Source organism: Opisthocomus hoazin, chromosome Z, assembly GCF_030867145.1.
Source record: "Opisthocomus hoazin isolate bOpiHoa1 chromosome Z, bOpiHoa1.hap1, whole genome shotgun sequence".
Lineage (NCBI taxonomy): Eukaryota > Metazoa > Chordata > Aves > Opisthocomiformes > Opisthocomidae > Opisthocomus > Opisthocomus hoazin.
Window position 1 is genome coordinate 71,663,443 of NC_134454.1, and position 20,099 is coordinate 71,683,541.

The 20,099-nt window shown below is 37.9% G+C and overlaps 1 protein-coding gene across 3 annotated transcripts in view; it reads right to left on the reverse strand.

Moving 5' to 3' along the window:
- ITGA1 (integrin subunit alpha 1) overlaps window positions 1-20,099 on the reverse strand; it is a 76,332-nt gene that overhangs the window by 19,188 nt on the left and 37,045 nt on the right. For all 3 annotated transcript variants that reach the window (XM_075410778.1, XM_075410779.1, XM_075410777.1), the window contains 9 exons: window positions 16,759-16,907; window positions 14,950-15,100; window positions 13,183-13,348; window positions 8,853-8,926; window positions 6,360-6,504; window positions 5,035-5,177; window positions 3,580-3,723; window positions 1,916-2,170; window positions 1,349-1,479 (listed from right to left, as the gene is read on the reverse strand). In XM_075410778.1, the coding sequence (XP_075266893.1) occupies window positions 1,349-1,479; window positions 1,916-2,170; window positions 3,580-3,723; window positions 5,035-5,177; window positions 6,360-6,504; window positions 8,853-8,926; window positions 13,183-13,348; window positions 14,950-15,100; window positions 16,759-16,907 (1,358 nt within the window). The remainder of the gene's footprint in view (window positions 1-1,348; window positions 1,480-1,915; window positions 2,171-3,579; window positions 3,724-5,034; window positions 5,178-6,359; window positions 6,505-8,852; window positions 8,927-13,182; window positions 13,349-14,949; window positions 15,101-16,758; window positions 16,908-20,099) is intronic.

Below are 20,099 nucleotides of genomic sequence, written 5' to 3' on the forward strand. Positions count from 1 at the left end.
GGACTTAGACAATGTACAACATTCAACACTAAAATACAGATATGTGATGGTCTAGACAAGTAGTTAACTATACACTTTATACATAGTACCAGTAAACAACAAATTACAGAGAAAATGGTCGCAGGGTTTCTCCACAATGCTGTACTTGTTTCAGAACAGATACCAGATCAAAGGAAATATTTTCAAAAGCACTTAAGCAACTCTATACAGCCACTCCCATTTCAAAAGAGATTGAAGGCCCGGACTCATTCTCGAGGGTACCCGCAGATGAACATGTTGTACACTAGTTGGAGGTTAGTGTGCCATCTCTTAGGCTGTGGGTAGATAAACAGGCTGAGATTCTTCACCAATATGCTGCACTTTTAACTCCCCTTCTCCCCTGTCCCTGCAACACATTCCTGCCTCTCCCTTTGCTCTGGCTCAGTTCCCTTTTGGCTTCGAGATGGGGTATGCCGGTATACTAAACTATCTAAAAGTTGAGCCGGCAAAATAGTTTTCTTTAGATTTGTGATCTAAACACTGCAGTGAAGGGGCATCTAATTGCATTCACACAGAGCTTTTAGAAAAACAAACTACCAGGTGAAGGTGAGGAGAAGCTGGCAGCTGGAGGATGGTAGCAAGACCTGACAAACTTGCTCACCTAGTAGGTGAGTTGGGTGGAACGGCAGGACGGGGAAAGTGAGGACCTGGCTCACCACTTGCCTTACCAGAGAGAAAAATGTCCTGAGTTGTGCTTTAGAAATGACGGATTACATGTTACCTTCTTTGTTTCTCTTACTGGTATTTTTCTCTTCTCCCTTTAAAAATATATTTCTCATTATGCCATCTGAAGCCTGCTCTTTTGTAAAGAAAATGAATTGATTGTTAACTGGATAGTTTAGTTAAATTTTTCCAAGATTTTGTGTAGGGAGTCAAACTAAGGTTTTCTTATTAGGAAGTCAAAACAATTTTCTTAGTGACCCCTTTACATTTGAACCCGTCCTTGGTATTGCTAATAAGATAATATGCAATACAGTGTGAAAAAGAGAATACTTGGGGTTTCTTCCTCTTTTACTTAGTGCCACAAGTGGACTCAGTTTCTATTCTGAATATGGTCTAGGAGGACAAGGTCTTCGTACTAGGCTAACAAGTTTTCTAAAACATTCCTATATTTATTATGGTTATCCATTAAATTTTATCTCTGTTCCTCCAGATAGACATGAAAATATGAAGGTTCGCAGCCACTGCCACAGCATGAGATGAAACCAGTATCCTCACAACAGTCCAAACAGTAGTGCATAGAAATTACATCGGTATCCCAAGACAAATGGTTATTTTCCGGCCTGACAGCTGCTGTGAGCATCCATACCAGAAGAGGGCAGCCCCACCAAGGCCTCCAATGGTGACATCAATCAGCCCGTCATCATTTAAATCCATTTCTCCGTGCACAGACTGTCCAAAAAATTTCACTTTTTCCCCATCTCCACCTGATGCAATACGCTGTGGAAAGCATTAAGAGGTTTATGCAGTGTGCATGGAAGGATTTTAGAAGAACATTCAAGACGCATTTTTTAGCAGCTAGATGGCTTTTGTACTCTTTAAATATATTAGATTTTCATTAAAATACTCCTAAAAGGGTTACCACGGTGATGAATACACTATAAATCTTCAGAATTGCAAAACACCTACACTTTTCTGGCTGTACAGAACATTTCAGAAGGTTTCTAATAAAAACATGCAAATATATTTTCTAATGTTATTAGAGTCAAATTCCGTTAAATCAGACTGAGTTTAAAAGTACAGAGCATTTTAAAAAAGAAGCTGTCATGACAAGTGAAGTCACAGTTTGATTCTGTGTTGAGAAGACATGGGAAAACAGTATTTGTGCTACGTACGCTTAACAGTGGCTCCCAACCTGTAAAGTTTTAGTTCATACCTGCGAATACTTTTTACTGATTGTGTTGCCACGGCCATGATAAATATAAACAGCTCCCCGATGATCATCCTCTAAGGGAGAACCTATTACAATGTCATTATATCCATCAAGGTTGAGATCCTTCACTGCTGCAATTGCAGTCCCGAAGCGTGCACCGCAAGGCTCATTCTTAAGAACTTTGCAGGTGTCCTGTTTTAACGGCGAACAGCATGTTTGCTTTATCGGTTCGAGACTCATCTGATATGTAAACTTTGTCTGTGAAAGAACAAATTTAGAGTTAGTGGATTTCCACCAACATTTTAGCAATGCAGGCTATTAATAGCTCCTGTCCATATGACTAACTGATGAATTAAATTTAACAATTAGATCCTATTCCTAGTGATTGAGTGCACTGTAGAAACTGTGATTCTGTCACTATAATTCAAATGTTCCTTCTGAGCAGTGGGTGGGAAAGACTTTCTTGCTCCCTCTCTTCTTGCATCTAGATGTTTCTGCATATTTCTTGAAGTCAGAGGTTCACAGGGAAGCACAGTATCATAACAATATCTGGATGTTATTGCAAGTAAACCACTCCATTCTTAAGACAGTGTAATGAGTTTTTCTAAAGGCATTCTCTTAATCTGAGAAGTAAACCAAGTTTCTGATGAAACACAGATGGCAATACTGTTATTCCAGAACAAAAGACAGCATTTCTCTTACATAGACTGAATTCTGTTCTCAGTAGACACATACTCCATGGCCTAACATACATATTCTTCTGGTCCAGTGTGCAACCTATATCAAAACCACACATACAGTATAGAATGTAATCAATCTTTCCAAGAGATTGGCCCCATGAGTTCCATGTTGGAGATCATCAGCAGCAAGCAGTTGCTGCATCTCCTTTATTTGGAGATGGATAAAAGGAAGCACAGGGAAAACAAATTTCAAACCCTCACATTACTGGAGGACATGGAATTCTTGTTTTCTTGCCAACCCTATTCACCAGCAATTTGTTGTTAGCAACATGCATGTAGAAACTGGAAGAGTTCCTTGTCAAATAGATCCAGTTTCTTCAGGTCCTTTTCTTGCAATAACAGTATTTTAGGAGACCATCACTTCTTGGACATACTTTGATAACTGTTATAACAATACACAATGGTACAGGACAAAAAGAAGAAAAAAAGCAGAAAAAGTATCCATAGACATTGGAAGGAGAGACCTATTAAATTAAGAAGTTGAGATGTAGCTGGTCTATTCCTCAATCTAGTTGTGACACGTTTAAAAGCTGTTGGATGTATGGGGTTTAGCTCTAGGTTGGTAAGGAAGTCACAATGATGCTGGAGCATACACCTTTAGGATGCATTGCTCCCTAATCCATGAAAGCAAAAAGAAAATGTGATAGAAAATTAATCCTATAAATTTGCATCTATACCACATTGCAGCTTACAGGACATAGTGCTTATCTATATAATATACTCTGTCAGAAAAAAAGGTGAGAAAACAAGAGTTTGAGAAGAAAGTTTTCAAAAACAATCAATATTCTACTCTCAGTTGTCAAAATCATGTTTCTCTGTTTTCAACAGGTCATCTTCCCCAGCTCAAATTATGATATTTCTTTAAAATAAGGATATGAAGACAGTAAGGAGCATATTCTGTTCCTGGTCAAGAAACATCATCCTTACCTTATTTAAACCATAAACATACACTTTGCCTTGCTCCTCTTTCTCAGTTCCCATGTACATAGGAGCTCCAACAAGAAGGAGGTCTGTAAATGAGTCCCTGTTGATGTCAATTGTAGTAATAACACCCCCAAAGTATGACCCAATCTGCAGGAAAATATAAGGTATAAATCAGAGTCAGCAACATGAGGCAACATTTCCTATTCAGAGACCTGTTTCACAGTTGCTTACGACAATGCCAAATGTTAACCATTAGGCAGGAATTTTCTTTACTACTTAGAAGATCTTTTTCATCTGTTTGCCTTTTAAGCTTGTTTTCTGTTTTAGGGTCTGCTGTCCGATTTTTTTAACTTAAGAATGGTCCATTCAACTTTCAACTCTCCTGAGTTTGAAAGGTACGGATGGTGCCTTCTACCTGCTAAAGGGACTAGAATCTATTAAGACAGCATTTGAACAGAAGTGTACTGGGGAAGCTAGTTTTCTCTTCAGTCCCTACAATAATACATAGAAGGAGCAAAATCAATGGTCTAAAGGTTGCCAAGAGAACAAGATAGGATGGTGGACAAAAGCTCTGAGACAACACCATGCAAGTAGTCTCCAAAATTCCAAAGTTGCTACAAATGCAGAGGAGCAAGAACTACACAAACTCTTAGACATATTCATAGACTGGATACGAGGTGTGGGATTTATCTGATTACATTCACTTCACAGCTAAGCTAGACATCCTACATTTCCTTTACACTCCACATGAGAAGCAGTCCCTTCTAGTGCAAGATACATCTCATCTCACAGAAGATGCTTCAAGTAGGCCAGATCCCTCAAACCTCAAAAATGCTAACTTTCCTCCATTGACTCTAAAAGGATTGATAGATTAGCTGAGTTGCAAACATCAGCTATTCGTGAAAATTGGGTAACCTGAATTCTCCTGAAAGAACTTGTACTGCAGCCTGGGGAGACCCAAGCAGGCAGGTCTTTCAATCCTTATGTTGAAAACCCATACTACCATCTTTAATTATGTGATTATATGTTGTTGTTGTTTTCCTGCAGGAACAGCTCTCAGTGAGCTGCTATTCAATATAACAAGTAGCTATTCAATATTTCATGCTGTCCCAGCTGGTGCTCTCATACAGAACCCTGCTTGTTTCAACCGTTCCCTGCCAGTGACATACCCCTTCCACTCAGCACACAGAGAAAATTGGAAATACAGAGACAAGTACAACTACTTTGACACTGCTGAAGGTTTAATCCTCAGAAACAAAATTTCCAAGGGTCTCTGACTACTGTAGAATCCACTTTCCATTACTTACTATACCAGAGCATCTACCTAACTTTCCTTCTGATCTTGTTTATAAATCCCAGTTTCATTTACTCTTCTGATGCAGAGTTCTCATTTAAATCATTATTTCTATTTCTCATGCTATTATTCCTCTCATATGTTAATCATGAATGCATACTTACTTGTTCTCCATTTAACCTCTGAAGTACTTGTACCTCTCTCCCTTCCATTTTATAAATGATAACTTGGCCAGTGTGATTGTATCGTGGCTGTCCTGCTATGTACAATACGCCTCCAGGTGTCAATGCTGAATTCACAGTATATCCTAGGAAGCAGAAAAGAAGTCAAGATGCAGTACACATAGAATGCATCAGAAATACTTGCTGTGATTCAGACCCTTTTAAAGGCTTATTCTACAACTAGATGTTTAGACCTATTTATGCTAGAGAATAATAGCAGAGTTAATTATAAGAGCTGGATGTGTATTTGCCTACAGTCTCAGAGTCATGAGCACTACTATGTTATTAAACCTGTTCACAGGCTGGTGAGTCATGTTCACTTTGCTATTCCTCACACAGTGTGTGATATGAAGGTACTGACCATAACTCATGAATAGCTGGTTGAAAATCTACTTTCAAAGAACCGTTGTCACTGGTTCACTGTCAAACTGATGGAGTCTTCCAAATATGATTCTGGAGGCATTTTGAACCTAGCTCTGTTAACAACAATTTAACAACTTGGGTGAAGGAAGACTTAAAAAATTTGCAGATGAATCAAAACTGTGGCAGGTTTGCAAGCATTATGGAGGATAGGATCTAAATTTAAAATTACTAAATTTGAGATATTAAAAAAGTAGCATTCTGCAAAAAAGACAAATAGTGTACTTAGGGAAAACAAAATGAATTTATTCTAGTCTTGACTTTTCATCAGTGAAATTGTGGCTTAAATGAAAAAACAGAGCAAACAGAACCATGAGGTGTAGAAAGCAAGACCTAGAGGAGAGAGCAAGGCCACTGATGCTCTTTGGTAGAAAAGGCTGAGAGGAAAACAATAGCCTGCCACTATGGAAAACATTATAATAAAAAAGATAGTGCTAAACTATTCATCTTGTCCATTGAGTGACAGAAATCAGCTTAATTTTAAGCAAAGATTTTGAATAAATCTATGGATATTGTATAAAACTTTTTAACTATCAAGGTGTAGAAAAACTTGAGAAGAATACTAGAGGAATTTACAAAATCTTCTCTGAACAGATTAGACATCTTTGTTGGGCAAAGATATACTTGGGTCTATAAGTGTTTGGACTAGTTTTGTGACTGTAGAAGTAGTAATTTTTGAAAAAAAAAAATCAAGAAAACCATACAGTAGACAGCTCCATACTTTAGCCATTTTCCCAGGCTCCTAGAATATAAGATAATATTCTGTAAAATAGTCTTTGTGAATGAGATTTGAGACAGGTCTTGTAGCATTTGTTAAAAAGTGTTATAAGATGGGCTACTTCTCTTACCTAGATAGGCTGCAAGGGGTTCATTTTTTTCTGAAAGCCTGTCACGAAAAGTGTCATTAGTTGGCATTGAAATACCACTGTCCTTCACCATGAGAACTGTGCCATTCCAGTCATATGCTCCAACCGCTCCAAGCATGATCCAATCCTTATGCAGAGAAAGACAAAAAAGCCTATTCTCGGTGTGAACTATCTTTAGACATTCACAGAATCACAGAATGGTCGGGGTTGGAAGCGACCTCTGTGGGTCATCTAGTCCAACCCTCCTGCCGAAGCAGGGTCACATACAGTAGGCTGTAGAGGACCTTGTCCAGGCGGGTCTTGAATATCTCCAGAGAAGGAGACTCCACAACCTCCCTGGGCAGCCTGTTCCAGGGCTCCATCACCCTCAGAGGGAAGAAGTTCTTCCTCACGTTCAGCTGGAAATTCCTATGCTTCAGTTTGTGCCCATTGCCCCTTGTCCTGTCGCTGGGCACCACTGAAAAGAGCTTGGCCCCATCCTCTTGACACCCACCCTTCAGATATTTATAAACATTTATTAGGTCCCCTCGCAGCCTCCTCTTCTTCAGGCTGCACAAGTGCAGCTCCCTCAGCCTCTCCTCATAGGAGAGATGTTCCAGTCCCCTCATCATCCTCGTAGCCCTCCGCTTGACTCTCTCCAGTAGCTCCTCATCTTTCTTGAAGTGGGGAGTCCAGAACTCCAGATGGGGCCTCACTAGGGCAGAGTAGAGGGGAAGGAGAACCTCCATCGATTCATCAATCATCATGCTCACATTTGGGTAATGCTTCCTGTATACATATGTGATTAGCCCTGCTTTTCCTACCATAGTATGGCCTCTATAATTATATCACGTCTCCCACTATTTTAAAGAAAAAAAACAAAAAAAAACCCCTCAAACAAAAAAAGGACGTTCAGGAAAAGCAGAATGAAACACAGCTCCTGCTACTTCATCCCACCATTCCAGGCCAAACAGAAAGACAAAAGGGATATAGCAAAGCTAATAAGAGAAAACAACACTGCATTTCCCAGACAAACTTGTAGAAACTTGAACCTTTCTTTATTGAATCTATGAGTCTTGTATATTATGCAAGAGCCTTTTGTCAACAAGAAATGGTTTGCCTAAAGGCATGAAAGTAGCCTAGGTAAGACAGACACCAGAGACTCTGAATCTGTCAACGTACCAAGGGCTGAAGATCCACTTCTGAAGCAAGGTCTGATGATAGCAGGTCAGTTGTTTGTGAACTTCAAGCATACGCTCTACCAAACAGATAATCTTATAAATAATCCTTGCACTCCCTGTCAGGATGATACCTGTTTCTAATGTATAATACACCACCTGAAGAATTGTGTAATGCAGTGCAGAGAGTAAAAATGAACAAAGAGTATGTCTGCAATAAAGTATTTACGTTAAACCATATTGAAGATCTTTTATTCTTTTTTTACCAGTGATATGCTGAGCTGTATACAAAGCCATGCTGAAGGTCTTCCTATGTATTTGTCCCGGATTGCCTGGTGTTTGTTCTGTTCAATTGCTCTCCTATTGTGTTCTTTTCCACTGTCATTACTTTTTTGTGTCTTTAAAGCTTAACTCTTCCCAGTTCTTTTGATCTCATGTTAAATTTTAATTTCATTTGTGTACACTGAGCAGATCATCACAATGTATATGTTTTTATTTTTCAAGAATAAATGAAGTACATAGGAAGTTATTTTCAAATTCTCAGAGATGTTTGCATCCTAGTTTCATATTTACCCCCCTGAGAACTGAGATATTCTGTGTGTTAACAGAACAAAGAATAAGGTCTGTTGCTACTAATGCAGATTATATCTATGACAGAAATAGCTTTTTTACATAATTTCTGTCTCAATTTCACTAATACAACACAATATCAATTTATACACTAATATTTAGAGAGAAAAGTTTTATAGTTCATAGAATGGTTTGGGTTGGAAGACGCCTTTAAAGACCATCTAGTGCAACCACCTTGCCATGGGCAGGGACACCTCCTGCTAGATCAGGTTGGTCAAAGCCCCATCCAATCTGGCCTTGAACACTTCCAGGGAGGGGGCATCCACAGCTTCTCTGGGCAACCTGTTCCAGTGCCTCGTCACCCTCATCATAAAAAATTCCTTGCTTAAACCTAACCTAAATTGGCCCTTTTTAAGTTTAAAAACATTGCCCCTTGTGTGGTCACTACAGGCCCTGGTAAAAAGTCTTTCTCTGTCTTTTTTAACATATTATAGAGTATTCTACTGGTAGAAAGCGCTCTGGGAACATTAAATTTAGAGTTCATGTGAAGAAAGTATTTGTTCTTTTAAGCTTTTGTTGTTTATAATCATTCTTTACATACATTTTTATGAAAAAATAACTGGATCATGGGAAACTTCCAACAGCAAACAGGACTGTACAAAGAATTCTGAAATACTCATTTCAAATTCATGCCATCAGCAACAAAAATATACTTTGTAAAAGAACTTTAATTTTTCAGTTTGTTTACCTGAGAGTAATGAGCACTGAAACCAGCCTGAGACATTTCCATTTCAAATGAGGCTGCCTGCTGGTCTGTTGTTGCTATCAAACAGAAAAAAAAAGTAAGTTTCAAAAATAAATTAGTGTTAATCTGAAAAAGTACCTGAATAGTGTAATGAAAATACTCATACGTTATTAAAGGATAGCATAATTAACGAGAATATCCAGTGAATATAGTTTGCCATAGATTTTTATAATAAATACAGAAATAAAGATCTGTGTTAAATGCTACCATTAAGAAGGAGAGTTTCCATTTTAAGATCATGTCTCAGAACTTGTCCAAGAAATATTTCTGGGCTAAAACTGACCAGATTTGACCTCAGGCTGATGGTAAATATGTTTGGAATGTTTGATTAATATGGTTAAGCCATTTTCCACTTGAGCTAAGCGAACAATAAAACATCAGCCATGTAACCCTGGCCTTGTATTCAAGCAATTGAAAATTCGTAGGCAGCCGGTAGGACTTTAAATGAAAACCACTTGATGTTTTTATGAACCTTTGCAAAAAACAACATTGGAAAATCTCAGCTGTCCAAGATTCATCAGCCTCAGGGAAGGGCTTGGGAACTATAATCCTGCCCACAAAGTTACTTGAAAATCTTCCTGATTTTCTTATGCGACTGAATAAAAAAAGGTATCAGGTGATTTAGTCCTAGTTTCAGTATCTTGTCAGGTAGTCATCTGCTAGTAATTAAACTCTGATGGGCTGCTTTGCTCCCAGGTACACTATAAATATCATCAGGGAAGAGAAAAATCTGCCTCTTCCTCTACCTAAAAGCAATACACAAGGACTATTATGCCACCTTAAGCACCACAAGTAAGGTAACTATATTCTGCATATTGATTCCTCCTTGAGAGTAAGGTGCGGTAATATGCAGTAGACGGTAACTATGAAACCTGCTCTGATGCTTGTCCAGCAAGAGTTCATAATTTGCTACCAGCTGAGTGCTGAGGCAAACCTCCAACTGTGTGAATGAAACTGAGGCATAGCAAGCCATGGCTGCATGAATTTCAGGCATGTGGATTATTAAAGAATACTGAACTTTTGATACTCAGCAACTAAACCACAGAGGTTGCTCCTTGGGACATGATGTCTTTGCTAATTGCTGGGATTTATGGCCAGTCATAGGAGCAGACATGATCTCAAACACAAAATGTTTGACACACAAACACAGGCCATCATGTTTCACTAGATGTAGTTGCTTTGCTAAGTCTGAAAAAAAAATGGTCCTTTTTAAGCATAAAACTCTTAAATTGTGCATTTGCTGACAATATTTTCATGCAGTAAAGGATGCTCCTTAATGAACCGAGAAAGACAGGAATGTCATAGTCCGAGGCAGAGGACAATGCCAGTACTGTTGGTGTGTGCAGCTCTGAATGTTGCTTAGATAATAGCTCGCAGTCTGACTTTCCATTGAGTTTCAAACTGCCAAGCATCCTACAAAGGACATTTTGTGAGAAAACATGTGTGCCTGACTACGGGTTGGATAAAACCTAAAATTGCTGTTAAAACCAGAAGTCCATGCCATGAGACACACAGGCATATGAAAAAGATTATGTGTAAAAATTCACTGGCTGTCAAGTGTGTTTTTTTGTTGGATTTGATTTTTCAACTCTTTCTCAATTTTTCTTTGCATTTTTTTAAAGGCCAAAACCAAAAAGAAAACAAGAAATCCAAGGAAAAAATAAAATGCACTATTATACTACCAGAAGGCTATTTAGATTGAGAATTTAAACAGATTCACATACAGAATTTCAAGAATCAAAGCTCCTGTGACCTCCATATTAATTATTAATTAATAAGAAGTTAATTCAGCTACAGTGTATAGCATTAATCAATTTGTTCTACATCGCACACATCCAGTAAACTGAATAGTCACCAGAAAGCTGGGTGTGACAGAATGAAATCTGCTTTTCTCCCCTGCCACAATAATGTGTCCATGGACACAGTTGCAAATCTAGAATAGTTCCTGAAATGCTTTGGGAGGGACAGGAAACCATGCCTGAAGAATGAACAGAAACTGATTTAGTCATCATTTTCTAGCTCCAGCCTTACCAACCCATTGGAGCAATTCAGCATTGTTATGTTTTAACGTAAAGCTAAGATCCCAGTTCCACTTTCCATTCTGAATTCCCTTGCATCCAGATTATGTGATTTCTGGGACTTTCACAGGTGGAGAAGGCAACATCTCATCTCATATCACAGGTATCTTATACAGAAATCTCAGAACAGACTCTGAGTTCCTACTGAAAATCTATAAATCAAGAAGTCTTTTGGGAGTCACGAAATCACCTAGCTTGTGTCTTACAGTGTGGATGAAAAGAATATTCCACATTTTTTGTTTCAAATATATATTGTTTGCAATACAGCCAAGGCTATATAAAATAAAAATTAAAAATAAGGCAAATATATCTAGGCACAAATATCCTAACAGTTTATAATAAGTTTATGTTAAATAAAAAATAATAACATCCAATAAGTAGATATTTGTTACTGCATCTTTTGAGGAAAATTCAAGCTGAATTCAAGGAGTACTTCAGAACTTGTTGATATTTAAAGAGGTACCATAGGCTTAAAGTACCAAAACACTGGAGGACACGATGATGAGGATTAGTCATCTCAAGACCTGACTACCATATAAACAGATAACATTTCTACAATTTAATCAAACAGTTTCACCACTGTAAACATGGCTACATTTGTTTAGACATTTTATTAAGCTACAGAACTTGTTTAGTGTTCAAATGTTTTGTAATTTTTTCTGATGATTAGCGTAATGAATTACTAAAGTTAATGGAAGGGTTGCAGCTCATGATATAAAGCATTCCACACCAGCAGGGAGTTCAAGCCGGCACAATTTACTCCACTGTTTGGAAGCTAGGCTTTCATGCGACAGGCAGGCACCACCTAATGGCTACTGATTGCTAAAAGGGACAAAGTGGAGTGTGACAAAGTGAGACTGTCTCTTCCAGTGGCATCTGGTTGTTCAAAGGTTTTGAGCTATGGCATGAAACATTGAATTTGAGTACACAGATGTCCATGAACTCAGTCATGTTAGGTCTTATATCCTTTGTCTGTTGTCTTGCCTAGCAGTTGATTTTTTATTCTATATCTATTATGTGTAATAGGTATAACTAACATATTTTAGTCTACTAATGAAAGACAATGTTTTTTCTCACTTTTCTGGAACTATGAAGTACAAATTGAAGACTAAGTTTTCAATTTCTGTTTGAACAACTGTTTTTCCACTGAAAGTGTATTCTTCCTAGTAAACAGGGACTTAACAAAAGAGCCCCCTTTTCAATGATCTTTGAAGTACACAAGAGCTTAAGTAGGCTAAACTTTAGTCTTTACACAGATTAAATTCTCCTCAGATTAATTTGTTTCAAGAAACAAAATCTTCCAGAAAGTAAAAAGATAAGAATGTACAAACTAGAAAAAATATTTGGTAATAATCAAGACTGACATTTGATTAAGCTAAATTATACACTGAAAAAACCCCTAAATAGGTCTGAGAAATATAGCTCCAATTTAAAAAACTTTAGAACACTCTCTCATATTTGTACTACTTCTTGACATTCAGGTCAACATTATCTTTTGTTCTGGCTGTAAATGACACTATACCAGCTACTTGGAAAGTTGAGATATTGAAAAAAATAAGCCCAAATAGATGGATGTTTTCTTGGTATGACATGAATACCTTCACACTTGGCCAGTGTAACTTGTAGCTAATAAACTCGGTCTTCTATTACCAGTAGTGAGCATTGCTTAATTTGGATGGAGAAAGTAAAGCAGACATTACAACACAATGACTCTTCTGTGCTAAAATCTGAGTATCATGAATATTTCCAAAGTTAAAATATAGCCATGTCAACTCCATACATCAACTGCAGGTTAACTTGCATAGTAAAGTAATATGCTGTAATAAATAACTGACTGAAAGGAGAAACTAAAGCTATAGGCAGACAAACACATGACCATGTGGTAATCAGGATATGGTCTGCAATGCTTTTTTATCTAAGGGAAGGCAACTTCATGTTTACTCTAGCTGAAACAGTAATGGTTACTTACCCTTTTAGGGTATTGTCTCCGTCTCTAACCCATCTGAATATATTTCACATCATTATCTACATTTTTGATGTCTATTGTAAAATATTTTTATCATCAGCATGAAAAACTACCTGCATAATACAGTTTATGCAGCACAATACATTGCAAAGGAAGATAAAAGCAGGTGGTCTTCTATTTTTTTCAGCTGTAATGCAGTCATGAAGTAAAAATTTAAATAATGTCATACCTTCCAGGGCAAATATTCTCTCTCCAAGTGCTTCGACAATAGTTACAAGAGCTAATTCATCTGAGACATTGAAGAAATGCTTTTCAGTAGGCTTACTGGCAATTGATTTTATTTCCTCTACAAATTTCTCAGTACTTAGATTTCCTCTGCTGTAGCTGCCAAGAATCTAAAGTATTAAAAAAAAAACGTCAAGGATACATTTTATAACCGGTTTTAAAATATACCTTTGAGGCAAGTTGTCAGGGAAAATTGGGAAATCATATTTAACCTTATTTGTTCTGTTAAAATCTCCCTCAAACAGATTTGAAACCATCCCTTTCCAATGAGAACAGCACTGTATGAGGGCTCAGTTGTTTTTCCAAAAATATCAACAATAGCATACAAAGCAACTGTATGGTGTAATGCCTGCTATCATTAACTGTTCTTTCTTTCTTTTTGTCACAAAAATCTAATGATTTACTCTACCATCCTATGATTTGTTGAAATAGGCCTCAATTTAGGAGAAAAACAACACAACAGCACCCAACACAACAGCACCCAAACCAGAATAGACATTTGCACTGGATTCTGCATAGATACCACCAGTTCTCCTCATAAAGTGGTATATAGGCAATTAATGACAACTTAATTAGGCATAGAATAATTTTTGTGTGCAGATTTGCCCTATAAATGCACATAACAACAACACTTGCATTCAGTGTTAACAACTCCATCACAGTATCAGACTTTAGATTTGATTTGCAGTTTTTACACCACTGCTGTAAAAATTCAGATGCCTCAGAATTCAGCTTCTCCAATTCCCAGACTGACAAGTAATTTTCATATAAAAAAGTGCTCTATACACTCTAACTTGTTTTGAGAGGGAAATAAAATAAACTCTCATGTTCTAGCATTCCTGGACACTGGAGCAATTCAAATTTGGTTCTAGACAGGGATTTTATTGCTAAGAATTACGCAGCTTCAGGACTGACATTTTTCTATAATGATCTCTAGTTTTATGAAGGAAACCACTGAAAATTTGTGTGCTTCTGGATTCAACATTAGTTTTACATCCTTCTTTAAACTGATAACCGCTTTCTTAAAGTTGTATGGTTCCATACCACTTCATTGCACTAAAAGAAAGGTAGAAATGGAGAAGCAACGATCTTCAAAAAAACCTTCAAAATTAATGAGAGAAAACTGATGATTTGGATATAGAATACACAAATGCAGTGCAGTGTTCACACCAAATCTATCATTAATATTTCCATATTTCTTGATATGGGTAAACCTCCATCATGTTCATCCTCTCGTTCAGCTAAGTTTGCTCAGCTTGAAAATCACAACTTTAGAATGCCAGCACACAGAACAGCCATAATAAACCTGTTTTTTATTGATGGTTTACATTTGCTTTTTTCCCCTAAAGTAGGTAATGTGTCTATAGAAATTATTCAGAAGATTTGAACTAATTCACTCTGTTCAGTATTACTCTTAATAAAAAGGATTTGATTTTATAATGGCCCTCCAACTCTTTTTCCTTTTTCATCACACACACACACACACACACACCTGTCATCACCTGGAAGACAGATAGATTGTTTTTCCTTATGTGTTATAAAATCAGAAAACAAATTTTTAATGTTTTCTTCAGGTTCTTTCTTTTTTTCCTCTCTGAAATGATTATATTTCCATAAAGATTCTGTGAAATGAACTTTTTAAACAGGAATTACATTTGGAAGATGAAACATGCTTTTAAGATTCTGAATTTTCCCATCAAATTTCACTTACAGCAATAGCAAATCTCTGAATGTTTTCATCTTCACAATTATCAATCACTTCTTTTAATCTGTAGTTGTCGTGTGATTCTCCATCAGTCACAATAACCATTACTTTTTGTACTCCTCTTCGCGCACCACGAGCCTCAGTAAAAGCCTCTTTCCTAAAGGGAGCATAAAGCGTTTGGAGAGAGGCAATGTCAGCATTTAGCACATGCATCATATTTGCACAGTCAGCAGTAAACTAAAATACTTTATATTAACTAAGAAGCAGGAAAATTAGATTAATGAACAAATACAAACAACAACAATTTGAACTTACATGGCAGTTCACAGCCAAAGAGTTTCATAAGCATTCATTCATTATTCACTCATTTAAGGGCAACAGCAGAAAATACAATTGCTGGATAGTGAAATATTCTTCTCCTTTTCAAATAAACTGCTGGCACCTTAGAACAGTTTTCGGCACATAAAAAACCCCCACCTATTTCCACCCTACAGCAGCACTTTAAGTGGTCAAAGTATTTACTCAGCTACTCTGCACGTCTACAGTAAAACTGGGTGTTTGGGATGTGGCAGCAGCAGGCTGCACGCGAGCAGCAGGAGGCAGGTGGGGGTGACTGGTCGAATTCTACAGCCACAGATGGGTAAATGGGCACTGAGTTTTTGGGCAGCTGCTCACCCAGACTCTGAAGGGGACCAGGAAAGGCGAGGCTGGATGAGGGCTCTGGAGGAGAAGGAAGGAAGCAGGGCTTCCTCTTTTTAGAAAACCATCACAGAACTTGAAGACTGGTCACATGAATGAAAGCTAAGATCTACCACTGATGATGGCCAAAAGTGGATGGATGGGAAGACTGCAAGAACAGAGGAAGGTTTTGCTGATAGTTTCTGTACACACAAGCCTGCAGCAGTGTGTGGTGCACAGGGGCTTTCTGAACCACACGTGGTTTCTCAGTATTTGGCAATTTTCAACTGGCTCTGCTTTTTTGGATCCCCTCAAGCTTTTGCTTGTATCTAAGCAAAACATTTCTGGTGAATATGTAAGAATTTCATTGGATTTAAGACATCTTCTCAACAAATTTTTGTCAGATAATCAAATCGTTCGTCAGAAAGATGCTGCATATTTCACTAAATGGTTTTTCGGAAAGGGTGAATGCAATCTTGTAGGGAACAAAGTCATGCTGTCATGCCAGAAAAATAAGGTAGAAAAGAAAAAAAGACACCAGGACAACAGTGCACAGTCTGCAAGTGTCTGAGTGATCTTGCATTTTATTTTTCTCATAAAGGAATTATTTCTAAATAATGCTATCACTACCACAAATCTTTAATCTCCCAATGATCCAGAAGTTTCAAAGACTTTGGATATAATATTTCTAGGCTTTCTGAAAACCATGGGCTCAAACCCTATAATAATCTTAACATCAGAATGAAAACAAATTAACATTAAAAAGTTCTATATTTTTCCTGTTCCCTCTGAAAAACTTCATTTCCTTCATCCCTCTACACACACAGTTCCTACCTGCTCTATCTGGACATCAAAGATTGTCAGCCCTTTGCTTAGAATTACAGCCTTGCTCCATGTCTCTTCTCCTTCCCTATTTCCTCCATTCAAGAGACAACTGCCTTTTCAGGGTGCCATACGCATCTGCTTCAGATGCTCGACAGAGTCTGTTTATCCACCCTCCTCCTAAATTTTGTTTGCTTAGCTAAAATGAGGTCAGACGTCAGCCACATCATATTTTTAATTTCTAAAATCTGAACCATCACCATACCTGTTCATGTTTGTTTCTACCATACCAAGGACAGTATTTTGTGAACGTACCTTGCCATATCTATTCCCAGGGCTGTCATAGTTTGCCTGCCACCCCGCTGACGTATTCTTGTGGCTGCAGCTATCACATCTTCTGTCGTTGAGTATGTATTCAGGAAAAATTCATGGACTACAGTCTCTCCGTACTGAACAATTCCAACCTGAAACACACAGTTCATGTTAATAATAAACTGCCCTTAAATAAAACATCTGTGTCTCCTGCAATGCCTATCTGTACCTACAGCCAGGAAAAGAACTGAAATCTATGTGTTTCCCTCAGTATGAAATACAGATCAGCGTTTGAACAAGACAGCCTAGAAGATGCCCCACCTCATGAAACATTTTGAAGTTTCTAAACCGTTTTTCTTAAAAATAGGAACAAAATCAAAAGCAGGCTTAACTTCTTGTTCTTCCTGGCTTGCGGTAATCTGTGCCACAGCTCTACTCTCTGCTAGGCCAAGGGAGACCAATGCCTTAACCGCCAGCCGCAACTTCTCAAAATAGTTTTCCCTAGCATACGAGGCCATGGTTCACTCGTAACTCTCTTCATTCCACTCAAATATAATATTCCTACATCTGATATTTCATTTACACTAAACCTAGCCTAGAAACAGCCTGCAATGACACATGTAGACCCTCAGGGTGAGAGGAAGATCCAAGTACCCCTAACTTGATGAAGACAGCAGGGCAGCCCAGGACATGACTGTTCTCCCAGCAGGAGGTAAGCCAAAGTAGAACACCTGACAAATGCCAGAGCGGACAACGTGAATAGAATGGTGGCTTCCGGAATGGGGGAGGATGATGGAAAGACTCTAGATGACCTCAGCAGGACAAGACTTTGTGCGAAAGATCAACACATGGGATCGGAATCAAACCACAAATGCCTGAGGGAACCTGCTGCAAAACAACTGTGAAATAAAAAGACCAGCAATATTCTTCAATATTGATTAATTTATCTCACTCATCTCTGTCAGTTTTACTGTTCTGGCAGGTTCCTGACAGCTTTTACTGGGAAGATTCCACACAATGTTCCATTAGCATATTTCAATTTTATGTTACACATGGCAATTTATAGGTGTTATTTCGGATAATGCAGTATTTTGTGGCATATTTATGTCTCACTCATCTATTATTAAAAGCACTCTAGCATTTAGGTACTGAAGATCAGTAAGACCTCTGGGATATTTATGCCATCATATTATTTTAGAAGTGGCTTAGTATGTACTTTGCTACTTCTTTATAGGTGGTTTTTGAGGTACTTTCATAGCCTCTCAGATTCTGCACAATGTTTGTTTGCTTGTAGTAGGAGGGTGAGAGTTGGATAAATATCTGATACTAAACATCAACATCATGATCATTATGAAAAGCTAGTTACATATGATTATAGGACTATGCTTATAATGATATGTTCTAGCAAAATCTACCCCACTTCATTTCTGTATCCTTCTGAAAATACAATCAAATCTGGAAGAACTGATTGAGTTCAAAGTTACGGCAAGTTGCTGCCTTTTAAGATATTTTAATTCTCTCTCGGAGGCATGCCGTCCTCCACCTGCAATCAAGCATCCAGAAGCTGCATGATCTTGTGGGCAGCAGCCTATTAATCCTGCACAGTGTTTACACAACACGCTGAGGCACATGCTGCATTACTGCTGAGAGCAGTCATCCAGCACCAGCTAAACCCCAAGCTGAGGATGAAATTTTTACCCTGTTCCCTCCAAGGAAACTATTTTGTGGCATGCATCTTAAGTGACACACAGCATAATCTGAACAGGATGCTACTAATAATTTAAAAAGACTGCTGTTAACTGGTGATGAACAACAGGTTTTCATCATATTTGGTCTTCTGGAGAAGGAGGAGTGCCTCCAGTATTCCAGGACCACGTGCAAGTGTAGCTAGAGAGTCTTATATGCCAGGGAGCCTGCCGCTGTGGATTCATGGACTCCTCATCTGCAGCTTTGAGGATTTTACTGGTATCAAGAACTAAATCAACTACTGACAGCTGCCAGGGTGAAAAGTATCTGCCAGTCTGTCATGATTCTAGAGACCCACATTGGTGGTGTTGTTTCCCTGAAAAAGATTACAGGCTGACATTGAGTTCTATCATTTCCCATTTGAAAGGAAACATTGTCCATGATCACAGCAAGTAAACATTTTGAGCATTTCCTTCTCAGGAAGTGAATGGGAAGAACATCTGAGTCTGAAAAACTGCACTGTGTTGCATAGCTTGTAAATCAGGAAGGAAGGGGGGCATGTGGTTATCTTATGGGATACAATTGTTCTGTGGGACCCTTCCTTAGCACTAGTTTTGAAAACACCTAGTTTTTCAAACACTGATCATCATGTTCTACATATTTCATGGCATCAAAGACGAGCCATTCCTCAAAGAAGGGTAATGAAAACTTCCCAGAACTGAAAAAGTACTACTAGGCTGCTTGTTCCATTTTCCTACAGATTCACAGAATCAAGTCCATCTTGTAAAATTAGAATTATATTCTCTTAGACAGCAATGAAGGTTTGAGTTTTTGCAGCCTTTTAAACTAGGGATTAATGGAAAACTATAAATGACACATCTACGTGATGCAAATGTTTCCTTTATGGGACCATAAACCTGTTCAAGCTGTGCAACTTCAGCAAGCTCCTAAGAATGATGCTTACAAGCGTTGTATGATTTGCTTGTTTAAATCTGGAAAATGTAATAGTACTACACAGATGGACGTAATTCTGCTCTACTCCAGAAAACCTAATATTTTTCCCAGCATTACTGACCATAATCTATTGAACATCTTTGTAATTCCTAAGTTTATGTTCCCTTCCCTAGCATTCCATGGCTTTTATATTACACAAGGGAGTAATTCTTTAATTGTCCCCAGTTCCTGTGAAAAAGGGTCATATGAGAGAACAGGCAAGTGAAGGACTGTTCTACTTCAGGACAAAATATTGCTGAGGCAATTTTTTATTGTTATTCTATAAGTGAATACAACCCCTTATTTGGAAAGTACATTCTGGCTGTCCCAATAAATTATTAAGCTAATCTATTTGGTAAAAAACAACAACAAGAAAAACAAAATTAAAGGAAAATCATTTAGTACATGGAGATGATATGCTAGTATTTTCACTATTGGGATGTGGAGAAAAAGAAGAAATATTTTTGTTTGTATTTAAATCATATTTAACGTAAAAGAAAAGCAGAGATGCCTTGGGAAGCACTAATGGATAATACATTTCATCATATGGAGAGCTTGATAAAGATACCTGAATCAGAGCAAAACTGAATTAATTCTGGTACGTTTTGTTTCCTCCCAGGGACTCAAGACAGAAATTACTCATAAAATATTGCATCGGTCTTTCT